This window comes from Callospermophilus lateralis, chromosome 9 (assembly GCF_048772815.1).
Source record: "Callospermophilus lateralis isolate mCalLat2 chromosome 9, mCalLat2.hap1, whole genome shotgun sequence".
NCBI classification, from domain to species: domain Eukaryota; kingdom Metazoa; phylum Chordata; class Mammalia; order Rodentia; family Sciuridae; genus Callospermophilus; species Callospermophilus lateralis.
This window is the reverse complement of record NC_135313.1, coordinates 1,925,120-1,944,227: the sequence shown is the minus strand read 5'-3', so window position 1 is coordinate 1,944,227 and position 19,108 is coordinate 1,925,120. Positions and strand designations below refer to the sequence as shown.

At 56.3% G+C, this 19,108-nt stretch overlaps 1 protein-coding gene across 8 annotated transcripts in view; it reads right to left on the bottom strand.

Moving 5' to 3' along the window:
• Positions 1-19,108, bottom strand: part of Hdac4 (histone deacetylase 4) — a 256,818-nt gene that overhangs the window by 96,855 nt on the left and 140,855 nt on the right. For 6 of the 8 annotated variants that reach the window (XM_076866635.2, XM_076866634.2, XM_076866638.2 and 3 more), the window contains exons 4-5: positions 16,271-16,515; positions 1,453-1,603 (exon numbers count right to left, since the gene is read on the bottom strand). In XM_076866635.2, coding sequence (XP_076722750.1) covers positions 1,453-1,603; positions 16,271-16,515 — 396 coding nt within the window. The remainder of the gene's footprint in view (positions 1-1,452; positions 1,604-16,270; positions 16,516-19,108) is intronic. The other 2 variants (XM_076866636.2, XM_076866639.2) reach the window with 1 other exon arrangement.

The window sequence follows — 19,108 nt, the reverse complement described above, 5'->3', positions numbered from 1 at the left end:
TCTTCAAATGTGTCAACTGGCTAGGCCACCCCCATTATCCAATCAAAGGCTAACCTAGGTGTCACAGGAAGTCCTCTTAGATGTAACTGAAGTGGGGGCTGGCTGTGCCTGCGGTCACGTGAGTCAGGCTTGCGCAGCACTGAGGCCCCTCGGAAAGACAAACCCCTGCTGTGGGAAGAGCCTGCGGCTGTGCCCACGAGCTCCAGTCTGCCTTTCCTGAAGTCATGACCATCTGGCTGCCTGTCCATCTAAAGGCCTGTCCAGCTGGAGTCCTGATCACCAGAGGCCTGACCATCTAGAGGCCCGACCATCTGAAGACCTGCTCTATGGCTCTCAAACCTGCCTGGCGGCCCCACATCAGAGAGAGCAAGTCCTCACAATAAATCCCTTAGTGTCTATTTCTTGGTTTGCTCCTCTTTAGACAGACGGACAGTCCATAAATCAGGCAATAGGAATATTTTGTGGCTGTACTCTGCCATTGTAGCAGATGCTCAGAAGAGACCCCTGAGGTCCCTCAGTAGCACTCCAGCGACCAGCAAATGCCGAGAGCCCCCAGGTGGGAAGAGCCAGGAGAAGAGGGGGTCAGTGCGAGGCTCGTCAATGGTGCTGCACAGCCCTGCACAGCATGGCACTGGACGGGAGGGGAGAGCAAGCCCCAGCACGTCTGCTCCGGCCCAGCACACAGCCAGCACTCCAGCCCAGGGAGCACATGGCAGTGATGGACGCTGGGAGAAGGAGACCAAGCATGGGGGCGACAACAGTCTCCAGTAGGCTGTGGCAGGCCACATGGCGGGGCACAGGGAAGCTCAGAGGGGACTTCACGGGAAGCCAAATGTCTCTCCTTCAACTGCCTGAGGCCACCAGTGGACTCTGCTTTGTGCTCTTGTATGCCTTACCTGCATTTTACAAATACTCTTTGATACATGCTGAATATTAAGAGTTTTAAAGGGTGACTTTTCAAAAACTTTTAAGTTGAAAATATGTCTGCTGAGAAACACACATCAGAGAGCTATACAGTGCATTTTCAGTGAGCTGCACAGAATTTGGGGAGCAGCACACACCTGCATGTCCCTGTCACAGGATGAGGCTAGAGGACAGCCACAGCACAGGTGGCAGTAGCACCGAGCAGAGTCTGGCAGACTCTGGCAGAGTCATTCTGCAGCCAGGGATGGTGGCGGCTGTGATGAGGCCGACACCCGGCTGGCTGGAGGAGGTGCTGACAGGGTCCCAGGCGCTCCCTGGGTGGAACCGGTTGTCCAAGGAAAAGGCCCTTCTTCAACCGCGTTCAGGATGACCGCGCATCAGCCAGCTCACTGAGCACTGACACCCTGAGCCGCCTGCTCTTCTCAGGCACGTCCCCTGCAGAGCTGCTGCCAGGGAACCCAGCCCCCATAGCAAGGGGCCAGTGGCTGCGCCCCGCCCTCCCGCAGCCCGCCCCGCCATGGCACTCACTCTCCTTCCCCTTCTCCTTGTTCTTGAGCTGCTGCAGCTTCTGCTCACGGTGCTGCTTCTCCAGCTCCTGCTCCTGGCGGTGCCTCTCCAGCTTGCGCTGGTGCTCCAGGAGCTCCTGCTGGTGCTTCAGGGCCAGCATCTCCTGCTGCTGCTGTGGGCGAAGGAGACAGGCGTCAGCCCGCGGGGACCCCCGGCACTCAGGAGCACCCAACCTACTAGGAAGAAGTTTAACAAGATCCAATTGTTCATAGGAAGTAAATGATATGAAAATACAAGAGGCAAAGGGAGGAGCTCCTTGTACTGTTCCTGATACACAGATGACTACATATAAACGGCTGTCACCTTTAACAGGGGTACGACAAGCAGGTGAGCAGAACAAGAGATCCCACAAGTCATCAAAAGTAAGCGGGAAATGTTCGACCTCACTAGGAACCACACTCCACCTCCATTTACTCATTGGGGAGGTAGAAAAAGACCACACTGTTAGCTCTCTGCTTCTGCAGCACGTGGCCTCCCAGGGGCCGCCGCCACCTCCCACTAGACCCTCCACCTCAGCCTGAGGCTGGCTGCCCATCGCTGTCGCATTAGCAGCCATGTTCCTGGGGTGTTGATGGCTGTGATCCCCTTGAGGAAGAAGACGTAGCAGGATGGTGAGCCAGCACCTGGGCACAGTGTGGCCTGTGGAATCTGTGAGGAGACCCGCATGTCAACATGGGGATGAATCACCATCCTTGCAGCCATCAAGGGCAATGGTGATGGCACTAAGATTGGCCGGGCCCTTCAGAGCACTCTACCTCCAGAACCAAGTCTTCACAGTGACCTTAGGGGGAAACTGAGGCACAGAGAGACAAAGTGTGTGAGGGTCTTGGCCCAGCAGGTGAGTCCAGAGTGGGGCTCCAGCCTCCTGTGGAGACTGTTTAGCTCAGGTGGTGGAGTAAGGGAGGGACAAGTGGGGTGTGCAGGGAGCTGCCATTCAGCCTGTGTGCAAGTATGAGACATGCACACACGTGCGGGTGCTGTGCACACGGATACGGCTGCCCTTCTGGGTGGATGCTGCCCCTCACAGTGACCTCTGGCAGGACCCACAGGCAGGAGATGGTATATGCAGAAATATCTCCCAAATCTTGCTGGGTGATGCCGTAGAACAGGGGCCAGGCCAATCTTCGAGCACTGCACCACGCTGCACCTGCCCAGCCAGCTCTACCCTGAGGAGAGTGGCCAAAGGTCATTCCAGTCGGAGCTGGCCCTAGGCACTAGGCTGATCCTGTGTTCCCGGGAGGGTTCAGGTTGTGAAGAAGGCCTGGCCTGAGCCCTGCCCTGCTGAAGACTGTCGGCGAGTGAGGTGGCCCCAGCAGCTCCCACGCTGCACGGGGCACTGGACAGACTGCAGTGCTGCTCAGGGGTTCTGCTGTTCAAATTCCATGTCACTTACCAGCATGTCTGGGTCTAGAAATCCAAGTCACGCCATGTCAACAATGCAAAGGAATAGGGACAGCAGTTGTGTCGTCTATGAGGTGAACATTTTCATCCTTCCATCCCCCAGACAAAGCCTACAGCCCAGGCACATAGGTATGGGCCAGAAAAATGACTTTTCAACAAAACCAAAGAAGTTGGCAATAATAATGAACAAGCTAAATAACCACCAACTTACACAGGCCTGGTGCAGAGAGAATGTGCTGGAAGCCTGCCCCTGCCAGTCCAGCTTAAGGGAGGCCCCAGAAGACCCCTGGGCCACAACGCCTTCCACAGGGAGCTTGGGACCAAAGCCCGCCCTGGTCCTCAATATTGACACTTTCACCTGGACTACCTGGGCTGTCCTGAAGACTGGCCTCTCCGTCTGTGCTGTCCACATTGCTAAGGAAGTGGCCTGATGCCAGAGCCCCTCTTCAGTGGGACCTTGGGCCCCAGCCAGAACTGTCCAGTCACAGCTGTGATCACACACAGCAGGATCTATGGGGCACCGTGAGCAGGCTGGCATTTGGTACTAGCGAGGCCCTGCAGTCCCTACCCAAGGGGGCCTGCCAGGGTTCTTCTGAGAGAATAAGCCAAGTCTGCTCCCTGTTAGCCGACAGCGGTTTTTGTTTGGGAGCATGTGGTCAGAATAGCTGAAGTGTGGGGCAGATAGGCCCCAAGCTAATACCGGAGAGTTGGCAGGGAGAGGCTCCGCACACAGTGCCAACTGGGGAGACCTGCCACTTGTGAGGCGTGCCCTTCCTGTGAGAATGCTGCCTCCCGAAGCTGGTCGGGCCAGACAAGGCAAAGGGGCTCACGCCCACCCAAGAGCAGCTCACCCAGAGGAGCCAGCCCTGCTCCATGCCACCTGAGGTCACCGGCACTGTATGCACACTAGAGTCTTCCCTACAGAAAAAACTCACCTTCTAGACCACTCACTTAAATGGCCTTCTGGGGACAGTGGGACAGAAATAAGCAAGCAGTGGTCCACGTCCTTCGGTGACTTCCAAGGACCACCCAGCAGCACAGGGGCAGGAGGAGCCAGGATGTGCTGCCTGGCCATGGCCACAAGCCTGGCTCTGCCTGCTCCCCAAGGTTCAGCACCTCCCTTCTCCACCTCTGCAGGCTGCTGGGGAGGGCAGGTGAGGGGTGCAGAGACACCTGCAGGCTGTGTAAGCTGCCTCTTGCCAGCAGAGATTCCCTCCTGAAAGATGTCGCCGAAGGAGGACGTCTCACGGACACTCAATGTCACCCAAGACCAAGACGAGGCTGTCGAGTGGACACCAGAGAGACATAGCACAGTTGGATGGGGTGCAGGAACCAAGCCCAGCAGATTTCTAGTCCCCAAACTGGGTCCTTATGGGCATGAGGTGTTGCCAGCAGTGCCCAGCCGATTCTGATCAGGGTGGGCTGCTGCTGCCCTGAGCTGGCGAGCCTGGAGAGCCTGAAGGCAGCTCCAGAACGCTGCCGGCGATTCCAAGACAGTGGGATTTCCTGACCTTTTAATAGGAAATCCAGATTATAGTATTGTGACCAAACAGTAAATGAGAAGGGGGACAAAACATGACCCTTCTTACAGTTTCACTCTAAGAGACACCACAGCTGCGGCCTCACGGGGATCATGCTCTTACTGACCACAAGCCTAGGTAGGGTACTTCGTCAGAACAAACACCTGTGCAGGTGCAGACAGAGTCCACCTGGGCCTGTGCTGTGTGCTCGGTAAAGCCATCCACCAGAGTCAGGGATTCCACCGCACGCCTCACCACACAGAGGTACAACCCGGAGGGCTTCCCGGAGCTCTACCGTGGCTTTTACCAGGTGGCACAGTTCTGATCATCCATCCACACCCCCCTGTGCACACCAGCCCCTGGGCTCCAGTCTGCTCAGTGCAGAAGCGTGGAGGAGGCGGCTCACTGTGCCATTATGAGGTGATGAGACCCTGCCGCTGGGAGGTGGTGACGGAAACTCACAGACACCGGGCTCCTAGAACAGCAGCGTCCTCGCGAAGGGCTAAAGGAACAGATGCCCCAAGTCTCCGAGAGCAGCACTGGGCTTGCTCTTGGTCACAGGTGGGTGGGTACTGTACCTCAGACTCAGGAAGGATGCCCTGTGCCTTTAGGCTGCGAAGCCAAGGGCAGCAGCAGCAAGCAAGACTCACACTCCTCTTCCCAGAGCCACCGATCCCTGGGCCTCCTCTGCAGTCCTGATGAGGACCCTCAGCCCTCGAGAGCCAGAGCTCAAACAAGAACCTCACTAAGCTGGAGTGCGCTGGCCACTGCGCGTCACACAGAGGGCAGGCAGCACAGATCCATAGTGACCTCCAGCAGCTCCTGAGGGCAGGCTGCCCACTGACCACCAGCACAAACCTGGGCCAGCCAGGCAGAGACCGTGAGTCCTGGGCAGGCGAGACGGGCCTGACTGCTGGTTTGCATGAGTGCCTCACTACCAGCACCAGCACAAACCTGGGCCAGCCAGGCAGAGACCGTGAGTCCTGGGCAGGTGAGACGGGCCTGACTGCTGGTTTGCATGAGTGCCTCACTACCAGCACCAGCACAAACCTGGGCCAGCCAGGCAGAGACCGTGAGTCCTGGGCAGGCGAGACGGGCCTGACTGCTGGTTTGCATGAGTGCCTCACTACCAGCACCAGCACAAACCTGGGCCAGCCAGGCAGAGACCGTGAGTCCTGGGCAGGTGAGACGGGCCTGACTGCTGGTTTGCATGAGTGCCTCACTACCAGCACCAGCACAAACCTGGGCCAGCCAGGCAGAGACCGTGAGTCCTGGGCAGGCGAGACGGGCCTGACTGCTGGTTTGCATGCCCAGGACTCACTACCAGCACCAGCGCAGGCTGAGGAGAGGCTTGAGGAAGGACCGTCAGGAGGCAGTGTTTTGCAGACTGAAATTATAATGAACAACTTAGAATAAGATGGCTACAACTTAACTTTTCTAAGAAAATAAAACAGAACCAATGAAAACACCATTGTCTACATTAAGTCTACCTTCAAGCCAGCTATGAGTTCTGAGCCACATATTAGCTCCCCAAGATGCAGCTTCTTTGATTCCAACTTTGGAATGTAATACAGCTACTACGTGGGGGCTAAGGGCGAGGCTCAGGGGTAAAGCGATTGCCTGGTTGGCAGGAGGCCTGGGTTCCATCCCCAGCACTGCAAAATATAACTACAAGGAAATAAAACATCCTTCTATATATTCCAGTAGAAAACCAATCACACTTTTTTTTTTGGTGGTGGTGGTACTGGGGATTGAACCCAGGAGTGCTCCACCACTGAGCCACACCCCCAGCCCTTTTTAATTTTTACTTTGAGACAGCATCTTCATAGGTTGCAGAGGCTGGTCTGGAACTTGCAATCTCTTGCCTGAGCTTCCTGAGTCACTGGGATCCCATTCATGAACCACTATGCCTGGCTGTCAACCAGAATTTTTAAAATGTCAACTTAACTAAAAGCCCACTGTGCTAGAAGGATGGAACTAGAGATAGGTGTCCATCCACGGCCTCCACAGTGGTCAGAGAACTTTCAGGCCCCAGAGAGCTCAGTGGACTAACTCCACTCTGCTGAGAGCCATAGCCGAGTTGGAATGATGCATGGCATTTTTGCCAGAAGGGAGTGGTTGAGAGGTGCCAGCAAGCCATTGAGATGATAACGGTTATGTTAAGCTGTGTATTCAATTGTACATTAGACCCCTGCAATCCGACTGGCCTGCTACTTTGGAGTTCTCCTGGGGATTCCTGGAGAGTTCCCATTGTGATATATTCAACAACTCCTCCTTAAAAAGCCATGGGCTACATTTTTGTATTGTATCAATGTATGCCCTGACTCTTTTTGGTTTACTGGGATGCCTCCTTCCTCTAACAATTTACTTAACATTCTTTTGGTTTGTTTTTTGCTAATTTCTGACCCCATATTTCTGCTACAAGGATAACGCAACTCAAACAGATAACTCAAAACAAAACCGAAGCAAAACGGAACAAAAAAATCATTGTATCAATTTTCCTATTTTTTTGAAATGTATATTCGTGGTCTATCACTATCTCTTCCTAACGGCCGAACAGCTTCAAACCTTGAGCCAACCATTTTTCCCAGTTTGCCCAAGAAAGTTCTAGGGATAGGCAGCTTGAAACAAAAACAAAACAAATCAATACAAGAACACATAGTTTTTTGAAATGGTCACCCATTCTCTCGCCTTCCCTCAGGGGCGAGCACTTTACCTTATCACTTACCCTCAGGTGTTCCCCCTACGGGCCACCAAATGCTGCAGTCTGGCTGGACACAAATCACGAGCCACTGAAGCAGGAACAAACTTTATTTCCGAACTCCCGGGAATGCCACCACACCACACCAACCGGAAATCCCTCCTCCGGAAATCCCTCCTCCCACAATTCCCCAACCAATGGGAACTCTCCGGGAATCCCCATGAGAACTCCAAAGTAGTAGGCCTAGGCAGACAGTAGGGGTCTAATATACAATTGAATACACAGCTTAACATAACCATCATCATCTCAACCACTCCATTCTGGCAAAAATGCCATGTGTCATTCCGACTCTATGGCTCTCAGCACCGCTCAAACTCCCATGAGTCTCAGTGATTGATTACCAGTCAAGTTCAGTTCAATGAAAGCACCATGTGCTTGACAGAGCATCACACTCAGTTATGGTAAGGACTGCCCACAGTGCTGCTTGAACCTGAACACTCCTGTCTGGGTTCTTCAAAGAACTGAATGTGGAGGCCATGACCATTTGGGAAGCCGAGCTCCAGGGTCTCCGCTGGTCACATACTCCCTGGGGCAGGCACCCCAGACACCTCCATCTGTGGGTGGGTGGGTGGGTGGGTGGGGCAGGTCCTGCAGCCAAACATGCCAGGCTGTTCCCAAAGGGCCACAGCCAGCTTTAAGAGGCCAAGGACGCTTGGCAGCCGTGCTCACAGAGACCCTGATGGTGACTGTGGAGTTTTGTGATTATAAACATGCTTTTCTAATTGTACATGGTAGCAACTGTGAAAAATAAGAAAACATGAAAAATCATCTATATTCTAGTTTAGTTGTACAATTAAAAGCTCAGACTTAAAATCAAACCAAACTCAACTTTGAGTGTTTTCTCACCTGCTCACATAAGCTGTCCAACAGCAGTGCTCTGGTGCACTTAACCACTAGCAGGCACCAGGCATGTTCTCTGCATGCCATCCCAACTTGCCAGCCACTCAGGACTGACCCCTGGACCTCTCCCTCAGTGCCACCTCACACATCTGCACACCTCTTTCTGCCTGCGTTCAGCATGGCATGGAGTCAAGAGTGAGGGCTCTTCCACCTCTCCTGCTTGCCTTCTCTGATTGGCTGGTAGGACGGCCCCAGACTAGTGACAGGTGAAGAGAGTACAGGAGCTGCTGCCCCAGGGATCAAAGCTACTAGGTACAGGCTGGCCAGGGCAGGGCAGGGGATACCTTCAGCCCCTACTGTCCATGTGACCCAGTGCCTCTGACTGACACCCAAGATAAGCAAATGCATGAGGTCTTCTGTCCCCTCCTGATCCACATAATCACCATCCGGAGGAGAGGGCAGCCAGGTCCAGCCTGGGCCTGCACCAACAGCAGCCCTGTCCTGGTTCACATCCCACCTGTCCCCAAGCCTGGCAGTCCTGCACAGGTCCCAGGCTTGCTATCCCAGAGGAAACCAAGCTAATGGCTGTTCTTACTACCGACTTCGCTGTGTCACTTTAGAAAGATAATGCTGAGGAGAAAGCAGGCGTCAAGTGCGTTCTTGAAGAGTGCAGGGGATCCCTGGGGGCGGCTCAGTCAGCAAGGACATGACTCCATTCCCACCCAGAAGTGGACTGGCATTTCAAGCCTGGAGGCCACTGAACCTGCAGTGCTGCAGCCGTCTTGGGAGACACCACGGAGGTTCTCAGCCTCCCTCACTTATCTTCTGAGGTGAGCTTGGGGCAGCCCAGTTACCCTGTTTGCCAGGACACAGTTTTTAACAGAACAAGGAAATAAGTAAGAATCATCCCTAGGCACAGGTTGGTGCTGACCCAGGAAATATGTGCCATTTGGCCACAGTGAATTTTCATGGAGCATTTGGGACTAAAATGTTGTTCTTTATGGAACCATTTCCATCTGCACTCTCTGGATAAATGACTCCAGTGGAAATGGCACCTTGTGCCCATGCTCTAGAAACACTCCCATCTGCCTGCACAGCAGCCAGCAGTGACCAGCACCCCACATTGCTTACTTGCTGTTCCCACTGAAACTGGACACTCAGGGGTCACACAGATAAGCAGGAGTGCCATTCAGCATTAGAGTTCACGACAAGGCCTGCCGCAGGGCAGGTGCCTGGCGCTGAGGCTCTGGGCCAGACAGGGCAGAGAGTGAGGGTGAGGGAAGGACAGGGGGAGCACTGCAGGGGCGTGGGGCCTGGCAGCAGGGCAGCCAGCTGTCCTGAGGGCCAGGTCCTCTGGCCTTGCCTGCCAAGCCCTCGGCTCCAAGCTTCTCCTTCCAGCTTTTTAGCTCAGCACCGTCTGTCGCACAGGTCCTGCCCTTCTCTTCCAGGCCCCTCGGCTGCCCCCACGGCCACCATGGCCTTCCTGCTGCTCATCTGCACACAGCCTCATGCAGCAGGTGGTGTGCAAGGCAAGGACACTCATGAGGCGTGACATCGGAGGTGCTCTCGTGGGCCATGAGCACCTGGCAGCAACCAAGGAGCCAGGTGGTGCCAGAGTGGCCACCAGTGCCCTCAGCCCTGGCGGGAGAGGCCATAAGAGTCCCAAGTGCAAGATGGACCAGTACAACTCTTCCAACTGGGGAATGACACAGCAAGAGGTCCCAGGCGGACTGTCACTTCCCCAGGCACCAGCTATTAGGAGGGGACAGATGGGTCCCACTGCTCATCAGGTGAGGGCCTGGGGTGCCACCTGGGACAGGCAGTAGAGAGTGAGCAACACAGGCCGCACCTAGGCCTAGAGGGCGGGTCTCCCTCCCACTGCGGTCTAAGACAGCACCCCAACTCGCAGCGAGGGCGTCAATTCTGAAGGAATAATGAACACGACAATACCCTGCCCCGAGGATGGTCTGGTGCTAAGCAGGAGCCACTGAGATGCCCACAGTGAACTGGACAGATGTGGAGCCGTCCAGGGCCAGGCACTAGGAAGATCCTCTTGTGCCACTGCCACTGCAGTGTGGGCAGGAGATGCTGGGCCTGAGCTGCTCCGTGTAGGTGCTGGGGCTGCGAGAGGGGGCATTCTAGGGCCAGGGGGACAGGCCTAAGGTAGGATTCCTGGCTGAGGGTTCCCAGGCCTCTGCCTGGATTAAGCCTCCATGCACTGAATGTCTACACACAACTTAGCAGGGTCACCCCTGAAATCATCCCTGGCTCCCCATTCTCTTTGCCCTTCCATCCCCCCTCATCCTTTGGCTCAAGAGAAGCCCCACATAGATGGTGCTGCTAAATCCTTCCTTAGATTCCCTGAGCCGAGGACCTTGGTGATACTCTTCCTGGTGACCAGCGCAGATTAATGTTTGGAGACCCGAGCCAGCTTGTGGTTACCTGCCCCCTCCCCTCCTTGCAAATGCCTTCCCACCCCTGAACCCAGGAAAATAGCACTTGATTTGTTTGGTACTGGGGACTGAACCCAGGGGTACTCTACCGCTGAGCCACACCTCAGTCTTTTGTATTTTGAAACAAGGTCTTGCTAAGTAGTTGGGGCTGGCCTAGAACTTGTGATCCTCCTGCTTTAACCTTCTGATCAATGGGATGACAGGCGTGTGCCACCAGGCCCACAGAGAGCTGTGGAGAGCAGCTCCTTGTTATTCAGGGCCAGCCTTGAGTAACCGACACCTTCCTACCAACACCCTCTCTTAAACGCACTCAAGCAGTGGACAGCCCAGACGTCTGATTCCAGTAACAATACCTGACAAAGCCACTGCTCAGCTGAGCATGTCACTGCAAGTGGAAGGACAGCAGAGGAGAGCCGCTGACCAGAGCCAAAGGCAGGAGAGTGCAAGGGCCACAGGACACCCGTGTGGAGGTACTTGCTGCTGGGCCTGCCCTGCCGTGACCCACCAGTGGGGGGCGCCAGCCACAGGAACAGGGCTTTGTCTCTCCCTGTGTGCAGGAGATGCTGGTGTCCCCCAGGCCCTCCCTGGAGGCACTAGGGCAGAAATGCAAGAGAGAAACTTCCAGAGGCACAGAGCCATAGGCAGCCACAAGGAGAAAATGGGCCCTGGAAATGTGACCACTCAGAAGAGAAAGAGGACCTCACTGTGCTGGAAGGAGGTTCCAGAAGCCAGCATGTCCTCTGTCTGTCTAATGGGGACTCCCACTGTGCTTAGTACCTTGTGGACCCACTATTCCAGGAGAGGTGGTGAGTCTGACCCAGCGGCCACTCTGGCTAACTGCAGGATGAACACTGCATAATCTGAGCCAGGCTTCCCTGTTCTCACTGCAGGGAAGACTGACTCAATGAGAGCCGTCCTGCTTGCTGGTCACTGTCCTGCCCATGGCCAACCCCGAGGACTAGACAGATCCCACTGCATCTTCTCCCCTCGGTGGCACTGCCTAGCACACGGCACGTTACGCGCCTGCAGAGCTGTGCAGGCCTGGATCTTCCTCACTCGGCTGCCTGCTGTTCAGGTGCTCCACGCATGTGCTGGGTTCACGCATACCCAGGCTGCGCCACGCAGCTGTGTGGCCCGGACACTCCTCTCCACACCCCCATGAAGAGGGCACAAGGCAGAGCCACATGGGGGTCCCACAGGCTAGACACCAAGCCTCGTTCTAGGTAGGGCGGCATGGCCCAGTGCCTCGGGCACCCGAGCCCCCCCCCCGCCCCCCCAGGGGCCACCAGGCCCACATGAGGAACAACTGCTCTGACAAACCTAGACCTAAGGATGGTCTCAAGCCACAGGAGGAGACCCCGATGCTGTTGACCAGGGAGGAGCTGGAGGCTGATGCGCCCTCCTGCCCTGCTGGCACAGGGGTGCCCCGTAGAGGCACAGAGTTGGGCTCACACTCCTCAGGCTTCCATTTATGGTGCTGTTCACACGGGGGACAGGGAGGTTGTCACAGTTAACTCCGATCCTGACATGGTTATGCAAATTGTAGTTAATACAGCTAAATCAAAAGGAGACAATTATTATTTGCAGATGACAGTTTACTTAAAACCATACAATAATCAAATAACTAATTAAAAACTATTAGGACCTGCAAGAAATTGTATGCATTGGTAGTTAATATGTAGATAATGAACTCTGGGGCTTGCCTATACGCTGTAGTAATGAGCGGGGAAAACCAAAGAAATAGTTTCATTTTTAGCAAAAAAAAAAAAAAAAAAAAATATATATATATATATAAAGTACCTAAAAATAAAAACATAAAAGCCATGAGCATTATATGAGAAAATAGAAAGGCCTTTCCCAAGAACAGAAGCACTCTCAACTCAGTTGGTGCACCATATCCCTAGAGTGGAGATCCATGCTAGAAAGTTCTTAGGAGCCGCGATCTCCACACATTTCCACAGTGACGTGGAGACGGCAAGGGCAATGGTCCTGAGGTTCGCCTGGGAGGAGGCAGGGGCAGTGAGGGGAGAGCAGGCCTGGCGGACACAGGCCCCGTGTGGGGTTCTAGCTGACGTGTGTGCTGGCCAGGACAGGGAGGGCTGCAGACAGGCTCGATGAGCCCGGGACAGCGGTGGCAGTTCTTGTGTTAAGAACGAGGAGAGGAGGAGCAGATGACTTTGCAGCAGCACTGACAATCAAGTGACCGCACACAGTGCACCTGCACTGCTGCCCTTTAGTCCTAAGAGACCGCTGCAGGAATGACAAGAAGGCCAGCATTGCCACAGGAGACAGAAAACCGCAGCCCCACGGCGCCTCTGAGCGGCGGCAACCCCACGAGCCAGGCACAGGAATGCAGAAAACGCGAAGGACCGAGCCGAGAGGGCAATGAGCCAGGTGCGTGGTCCGGGCTCTGGGAGAAGCAGCCACCACCACTGGCACAAGCACACCTGGCTGAGCCTGGCTGGGGCCTGCAGCAGCCGCTGTGCCCGGCGGCCTGGGCTTCAGCAGCTCAGGGGCCCCTCTCAGGCTTGCAAAGCCTGCCCCGTTCCCGCTCTGCAGGACACCTGTGGACCCACAGCATTGTGACTCACTGCTCCCAGCTCAGTGCTCCTTTCTAGAGCATACCCAGGCTCCTTGTCACTCCCTCCAGACTGCACACAGGTCTCTGAGGCTGTGGGACTGGCTTCGCCTCAGGCCACAGGAAGGTCAGTAAATGGGAAAGTGGGAAATCATCACCTCCAGGAAAACCCAGAGCTGTGTGAGAAGACGAGTCACCGTGCTGTGCTGTGGGCTCAGCTGTGACACAGGCACACTGTCACAGTGATGCAAGCACCGAGTTCCTCAGCCAAAAAGGGTAGGTGAAATACGTGAAGAGCCGAGAGATGGCAGTGGACGCCTATGCGCACAGGACAGGGTGGGGTGGGGAGGTGACCTGAGCATCACGACCTCGTGCAGACCGTATCTACCCAAACTAACAAGGAAAGTTACATCCGGCAACTACTCCCATTCCAATTATGAAACTCTGTTCAAATTCACTGATGATTTCATGACACTAATTAGACTGTGTTCAAGAAACCTGTCTGGCGAACTCCGCGCCAGTCGCTAGCAGTATTGAGGAATGGAACAAGTTTAAACCATCAAAACAAAGGAGTGTTCGTGCAATGATGCGACTGCACCTTAAAGGCTTTTATGATCTCCATTTTAATGAAAAAATAAAATAAATGATCAAAATGCAAAGAGAAAAACAGCTCTGAGCTTCTTTCTGTGCCGTCGGGTTTCTGGAGCCCCCAGCACCTCTCAGAGGGCCCGCACTGCAGATCGGGGGCTCTCCCAGGAGTGTGGTGGCATGAGGAGCACAGCCCAGCCTAAACCCCAGGTGCTGAGGGAGGCCGGAGAAGAGCCCACTTCCAGTTCCAGAGCAGCCAGGCAAACCGCGGGCAGGAGGCGAGGGAGGTGGGACCTAGCTCGAGCAACCTCGACCTAGGGTCTTCCTCCTGTGTCCTGCTTCCTGGGACTGCCCCGATGACCCTCTCACATGGAGGCTTTGTCTTATTTCTGAGTTTCTCTTTTACTGCCTTATAAAAGCTGCCAATGCAACCGACTCAGGAAGAACACCGTGTGGAGCGTCTTCCCCGCGGGCCCTGCCATCTTCCCTCCTGTGCGCTGGCAGGGGCCCCACGTCACAGGGCTGAGGACAGGAGCATTGCAGGGAAAGCCCACTTCAGCAAGCATCTGCAAGGAAGCCAGTGCCACAAGTGCCCTCACGTCCAGAAGCAACGACTGGACTGACAGAGTGGCCCAGAGCTGCGAGGCAGCAGCCGGCCTATCGGTGGCAGGGCAGGGACACAATGGCCTGTGCCCTAGCGGGTACCCTACCTTCCCATTTCTAGGAGACTGCAGTGGGTGTGTGGTGGCTCCAGGCCAGGATCCTTCTGCAGAGTCAGGCTGGGGTCTGTGTGGGGCTGGCCGTGTGCAGGGAGGCCTGAGGGGAGGCTGCATTTTAACCTTTTGCTTTTAGGGGGTCACAGAAAAGCAGCTTGACACGTACAATTTTTTTTTTTATTTACTGGTGAGGCTGCTCCCAGTTAGTTACCAAAGGCCAGCATGTCCAGGCCACCACGAGAGCTGCAGGCCCTTCCTGGAATGACTTCCACTGAATGTGCCATCCAACTGGTACACATTACTGCCCAAGGCCAGTCTCAGAGACTCTCTCCCAGTCCCGTAGTCCAGAGCTGAGCACAACACCCATGGTCAGATTCCTAGTGGGCAGTGAGTCTGCTCTGTCCATGGCCCAGAGACCAGCAGGCCCAGGCCTGCCAGACAGGAGGAGTATCAGGAGAGCTCAGGGCCTGGCCTGTGGAGCCCTCAACCACCTGCCCCAGACCCAGGAGCAAGAAGCAGCAGCAGCTACTGCTACAAAGCCTGCTGACCACAGCAGAAGATGACCACAAGGCCCTGGGCAGCTCAGGCCCAGAAGGGAGCTCCCCCGACCCGTCTCCTAAGGCTGGACGGGCCAAGGACAAAGCTCCCAGGACACCTCTAAAGCACCTACACCCCTGGAAGGAGCCTTGGAGCTGCCACGGAGCCCTTCTCCAGGGCAATCCCGGCTCTGGGGTGTACTACTGGAGAGAGCAGCAATGGCAGCTTCCCAGCAACCTGCCAGGAGGCCCGCAGACAAGCCCTGGTCCAGGACCCACCCACAGTGCACAAGAGGCACTGGAATGGGAGGAACGTGCACAGGGCTGAGGCACCACTCCCCAGACCAGGATCTCCAACAAGGGCTCTCTAATGGCCATCTGTCTCTGGGAAGGCTGCTGCATGCTGGGAGCAGCCACAGCGAGAACCTGAGGCTCCTGCCCACAGTGGCAAGAGGAGGTTGAGACACACCCTCACACTATGGTCCCCACAGCATTTTGGATGAGACTGACTGACACGGACTGCAACCTCCTGAGGCCCTCAGTGAGGACCACCAGCTGGCTGCTCCTGGACTCCTCACCCCAGAAGCAGAGGCAATGTGTGGTTCCTGCCAGAGCCGCTCAGGAGCATGGTGGCTTTGTCACACAGCAAGGATAACTTACGCAACCTGGCTGGGCGGGCTCTGGGCGCTCTTTAACGTGGCTCCTAGAAACATTAACGTGACCTATGTAAGTTCAGCATCAACTGTGCATTCGGCTGCCACGGCGCTCCGCGCGGCGCTCAGGCAGCCAGCACATCGTGGCCACAGACATCAGGCCGGCCAGCCTCCCGGCGAGCTGACTGCACAGAGAGAAGGCACTCCCCCTTCATCAGACCCTCACGTAGCCAGGAAGAGTAAGGGCCAACGGAGGTCTTTATTAGCACTTTCTTCTTACTCTTTTCAAATTAAAACAGACTCAACTCCTTGCAGTTATGAACATGTAGAGAACTAGGTAAGAGAGAGAGGTTCCGGACAGACGGCAAGGGGCTGGGACGGTTCCAGAGGGAACTGTGCTACCTGGTGCTGCGCTTGTGGCTGGGCAATGTTCCTGGGCACAGGTGTGTTTCTAGAAGGATGCTCCACACTGTGGCCCTGAGACGCCATTCATCTCAGCACCCCACATCCTACATGACACCCGGACACGCAGGCCTCATTAAAGCCCACCTGGTCCATGGGTCTTAGCACCCCACAAAGTGAGACAGACCCTCAGGGGCAGAGGAGAGCTGGTGTCACCAGAGGGCCACCTGGTCCCTGGGTGTCTGCCCTCCTCAGGGGCAGGAGGGCAGGTGCCACCTAGCCCAAGGTCTTGGCTCCTCGGGGCAGGAGGCCAGGAGCCGCAGCTGCTCACCTTCATGTGCTCGTGCAGCTGGGCCTCGTGCTGCCGGGAGAGCTGTTCGTGCTGCCGCTGGAACTCGGCAATGAGGATCTGCCGCTGGATCTGCTGCTTCTGCTTCAGCGCCAGGAGCTCCTGCTGCAGCTGCTGCTCCCGCAGTGCCGGCTCCGCCACAGGCAGGGGAAACTGGTGATCCAGGCGCAGGTCCATGGGCACTGCAGTGGGGGCCACTTGCAGAGGCAGTGCCGAGGCCACTTCCACTGCAGAGAGAGCACAGCACAGACAGCGCGTCACTGTGGTGCAGAGCTGGCCCCAGGGTGCCCTCCCTCCCTACACAATCCCGCTGGACACAGCCATGGGGCTCCCGGGGGCTGAAGGACTCTGGAAGTCCCGAAGTCCCACCTTAGCCCCTGGGTCAACAGGCTCAGGACACAGACTCCGGGCCTCTGAGGCTCCAGCCCTCTAACTCGAAGGTCACAGAGGTCAGAAGTTCAGAGCAGGAGGTGTGCTCATACCAGCCCTTCCCTCTGCCCCACCCACACCACAGAGGCCCTGCTCCCAGAGGACCCCATCCCAGGCCTAGTGGCCTGCCAGGTGTCGTGTCTGAAATGAATAAAGGGGAAAACACAGGAAAAGGCTCTGGTCAGCCAAAGAGCAAGCCGCGTGCCTGCGCAAGCATGGGCAAACTGCCCGCTCTCCCCTCCGCCCCTTCCTCCTCTTCCCAAGAAGCCACTGCAGGGTTGTGTGTGAGCCCCAAGAACAGCGTGTGCCACAGAAGTGGTCCAGATAGATGCTGCGGGAGCCAGTTTCCATGGCGACATGAGTGCCCTTTTGAAAACATGTTTACCCAACCACAGCCAGCGCAGGGTGCCCCTGGCTGGCAGCACAGGCACATCAGCTGGCTTCCGCACCCCACCACCCCCATCAACGCTCGGAAGAGCTGCGGCGTGACTGACCAGAGGCCAGTGCTGAGTCCGTCTCAGGCTCCAAGTGGCCCATCTTACAGTGAGAAAAATGGTGCAGAACCCAGGGACGCATCGCACACGGACCCCCTGCGCAGCCCGGCACATGGTCGTGCCAGGAGCAGCAGTGAGCAGCCGGGGGCTCACCATGCGCCAGCATCCCCAGGTGTGGGCCCAGGATGCCAATGGGCTGCGCTGAGACAACTGCTGGGCCTGGGTGAGGCCTGCAGGCATCCCCTGCATGGCTCCCTACCCTGGTCACCTCTCTCCATCAGCCCAAAATATGGACCACAGGGCCAGAGGAGGGACCAGGAGCTCCCCGGGGAGGGCTCAGGCTCACAGCAGCTCAAAGGCCCAGAGAGGGTTGGCTGCTTGTCCCTCAGGTCAGCACCTCTCTCTCTTGACCTAGACTGGTGCAGCCCTGTCAGCAGGTCATAACCTGATAGCCTACAGGACCTTCCAGCCCCAGATGCCACCGCCTCACACTGACCCTGGCCATGGCCTAGTTCCTAGCAGAAATCTACTCCACAGTCATGGACCTCCCCATCCAGGTAGGCCAGGCTGTAAGTGTCTGTTGTACCTCAGTCCAGAGGATTTCTGGGGTCACTGCCTAGGCAGCAGGTCCCTGGCCAGATGCAGGCCTCACACTGCTGGACCCTGTACTGGCCCTCGGCCTGCCTCTGCTGAAGCACGGTGGAAGGCTGCTGTGGAGCTGCCTAGGCACAGGACGGAGCACTGATGCTGACCCAGGTGCTGCCCAGAGTCACCTGGTGTCCTCACGAATAATGGGCCTCCTGGGCAGAGTCCAGGATGGACCTAGGAGGGAGGGAGGTGTGCTACTGAAGCAGGCCATGGGCTTCCTTGGTGGGCATCAGTGTCCTCCCCTCAAGGTGCAGAAGCACTCGGGCTCCTGCCCTGGCCCACTGCCCCAGGGTCACAGAGGTCCACTAGGTGACTCGCCCTAAACAGCAAGCTGCAGGTGACTAGAGGCCTCAGCACGTGCACAGGCAGCGTGGCCTGTGAAGTGTGCACCTGTCTGAGCTGGGTGACAGGCCTTGTCTCACCAGGCTCTTGGCTCGGGTGTGTCCGAGGGGCAGGACCAGCAGCAGTGCCCGCTCCAGTTTCGCCCACGCGTGGGGATGAGGCTGCGCTCCTTTCCTTCCCGTCCCCGAGGTCCTCTCTACCATGAGGTAGAGCGTGACGTAAAGCCCGCGTACACAGTGCCGGTCACAAACACCAGTGTTCTCCCGCGCTTGCCTTAGTGAAATACCTCGGCAGGCAGGGAGAGCCCAAAAGGAGCTCAGCGGGGCAGGTGTGGCCCCCTCCCGATGCTGCCGGCCTCAACTCCTGCCCTCGAGCATGGCGAGCCAGCCACCGGGCATCCCATCAACCACCCTTCTCTGAACCCACCGATGGCTCAGAACGGGTTCTACTCACTGGGTCAACGCACGGGGCCACTGCAGCCCTCTGCCCTCTGGGGACGGACAGATTGTTCCTGAGTGGGACACACATGCACCGACAGGCTGAGTCTGCTGCCATTCCACTTAACACGCTGCACTCTGGTTGCAGAGGGGCCTGGCGTCCTGCCTGGCCAGCAGTGATTCTTCAGTTTTTTTTTTTTGTTTGTTTGTTTGTTTTTTGAGGGGGTTGAACTGGGGATTGAACTCAGGGGCACTCAACCACTAAGCCACATCCCCAGCCCTATTTTATATTTTATCTAGAGACAGGGTCTCAGTGAGTTGCTTAGGGCCTTACTGTTGCTGAGGCTGACTTTGAACTCGCGTCCTGCTGTCTCAGCCTCGGGAGCCGCTGAGATTACACGCGGGCGCCATCGTGCCCAGCTGATTCTTCAGCTTTAATAAAAACCAACACTCAGCATTAGTCCACAACC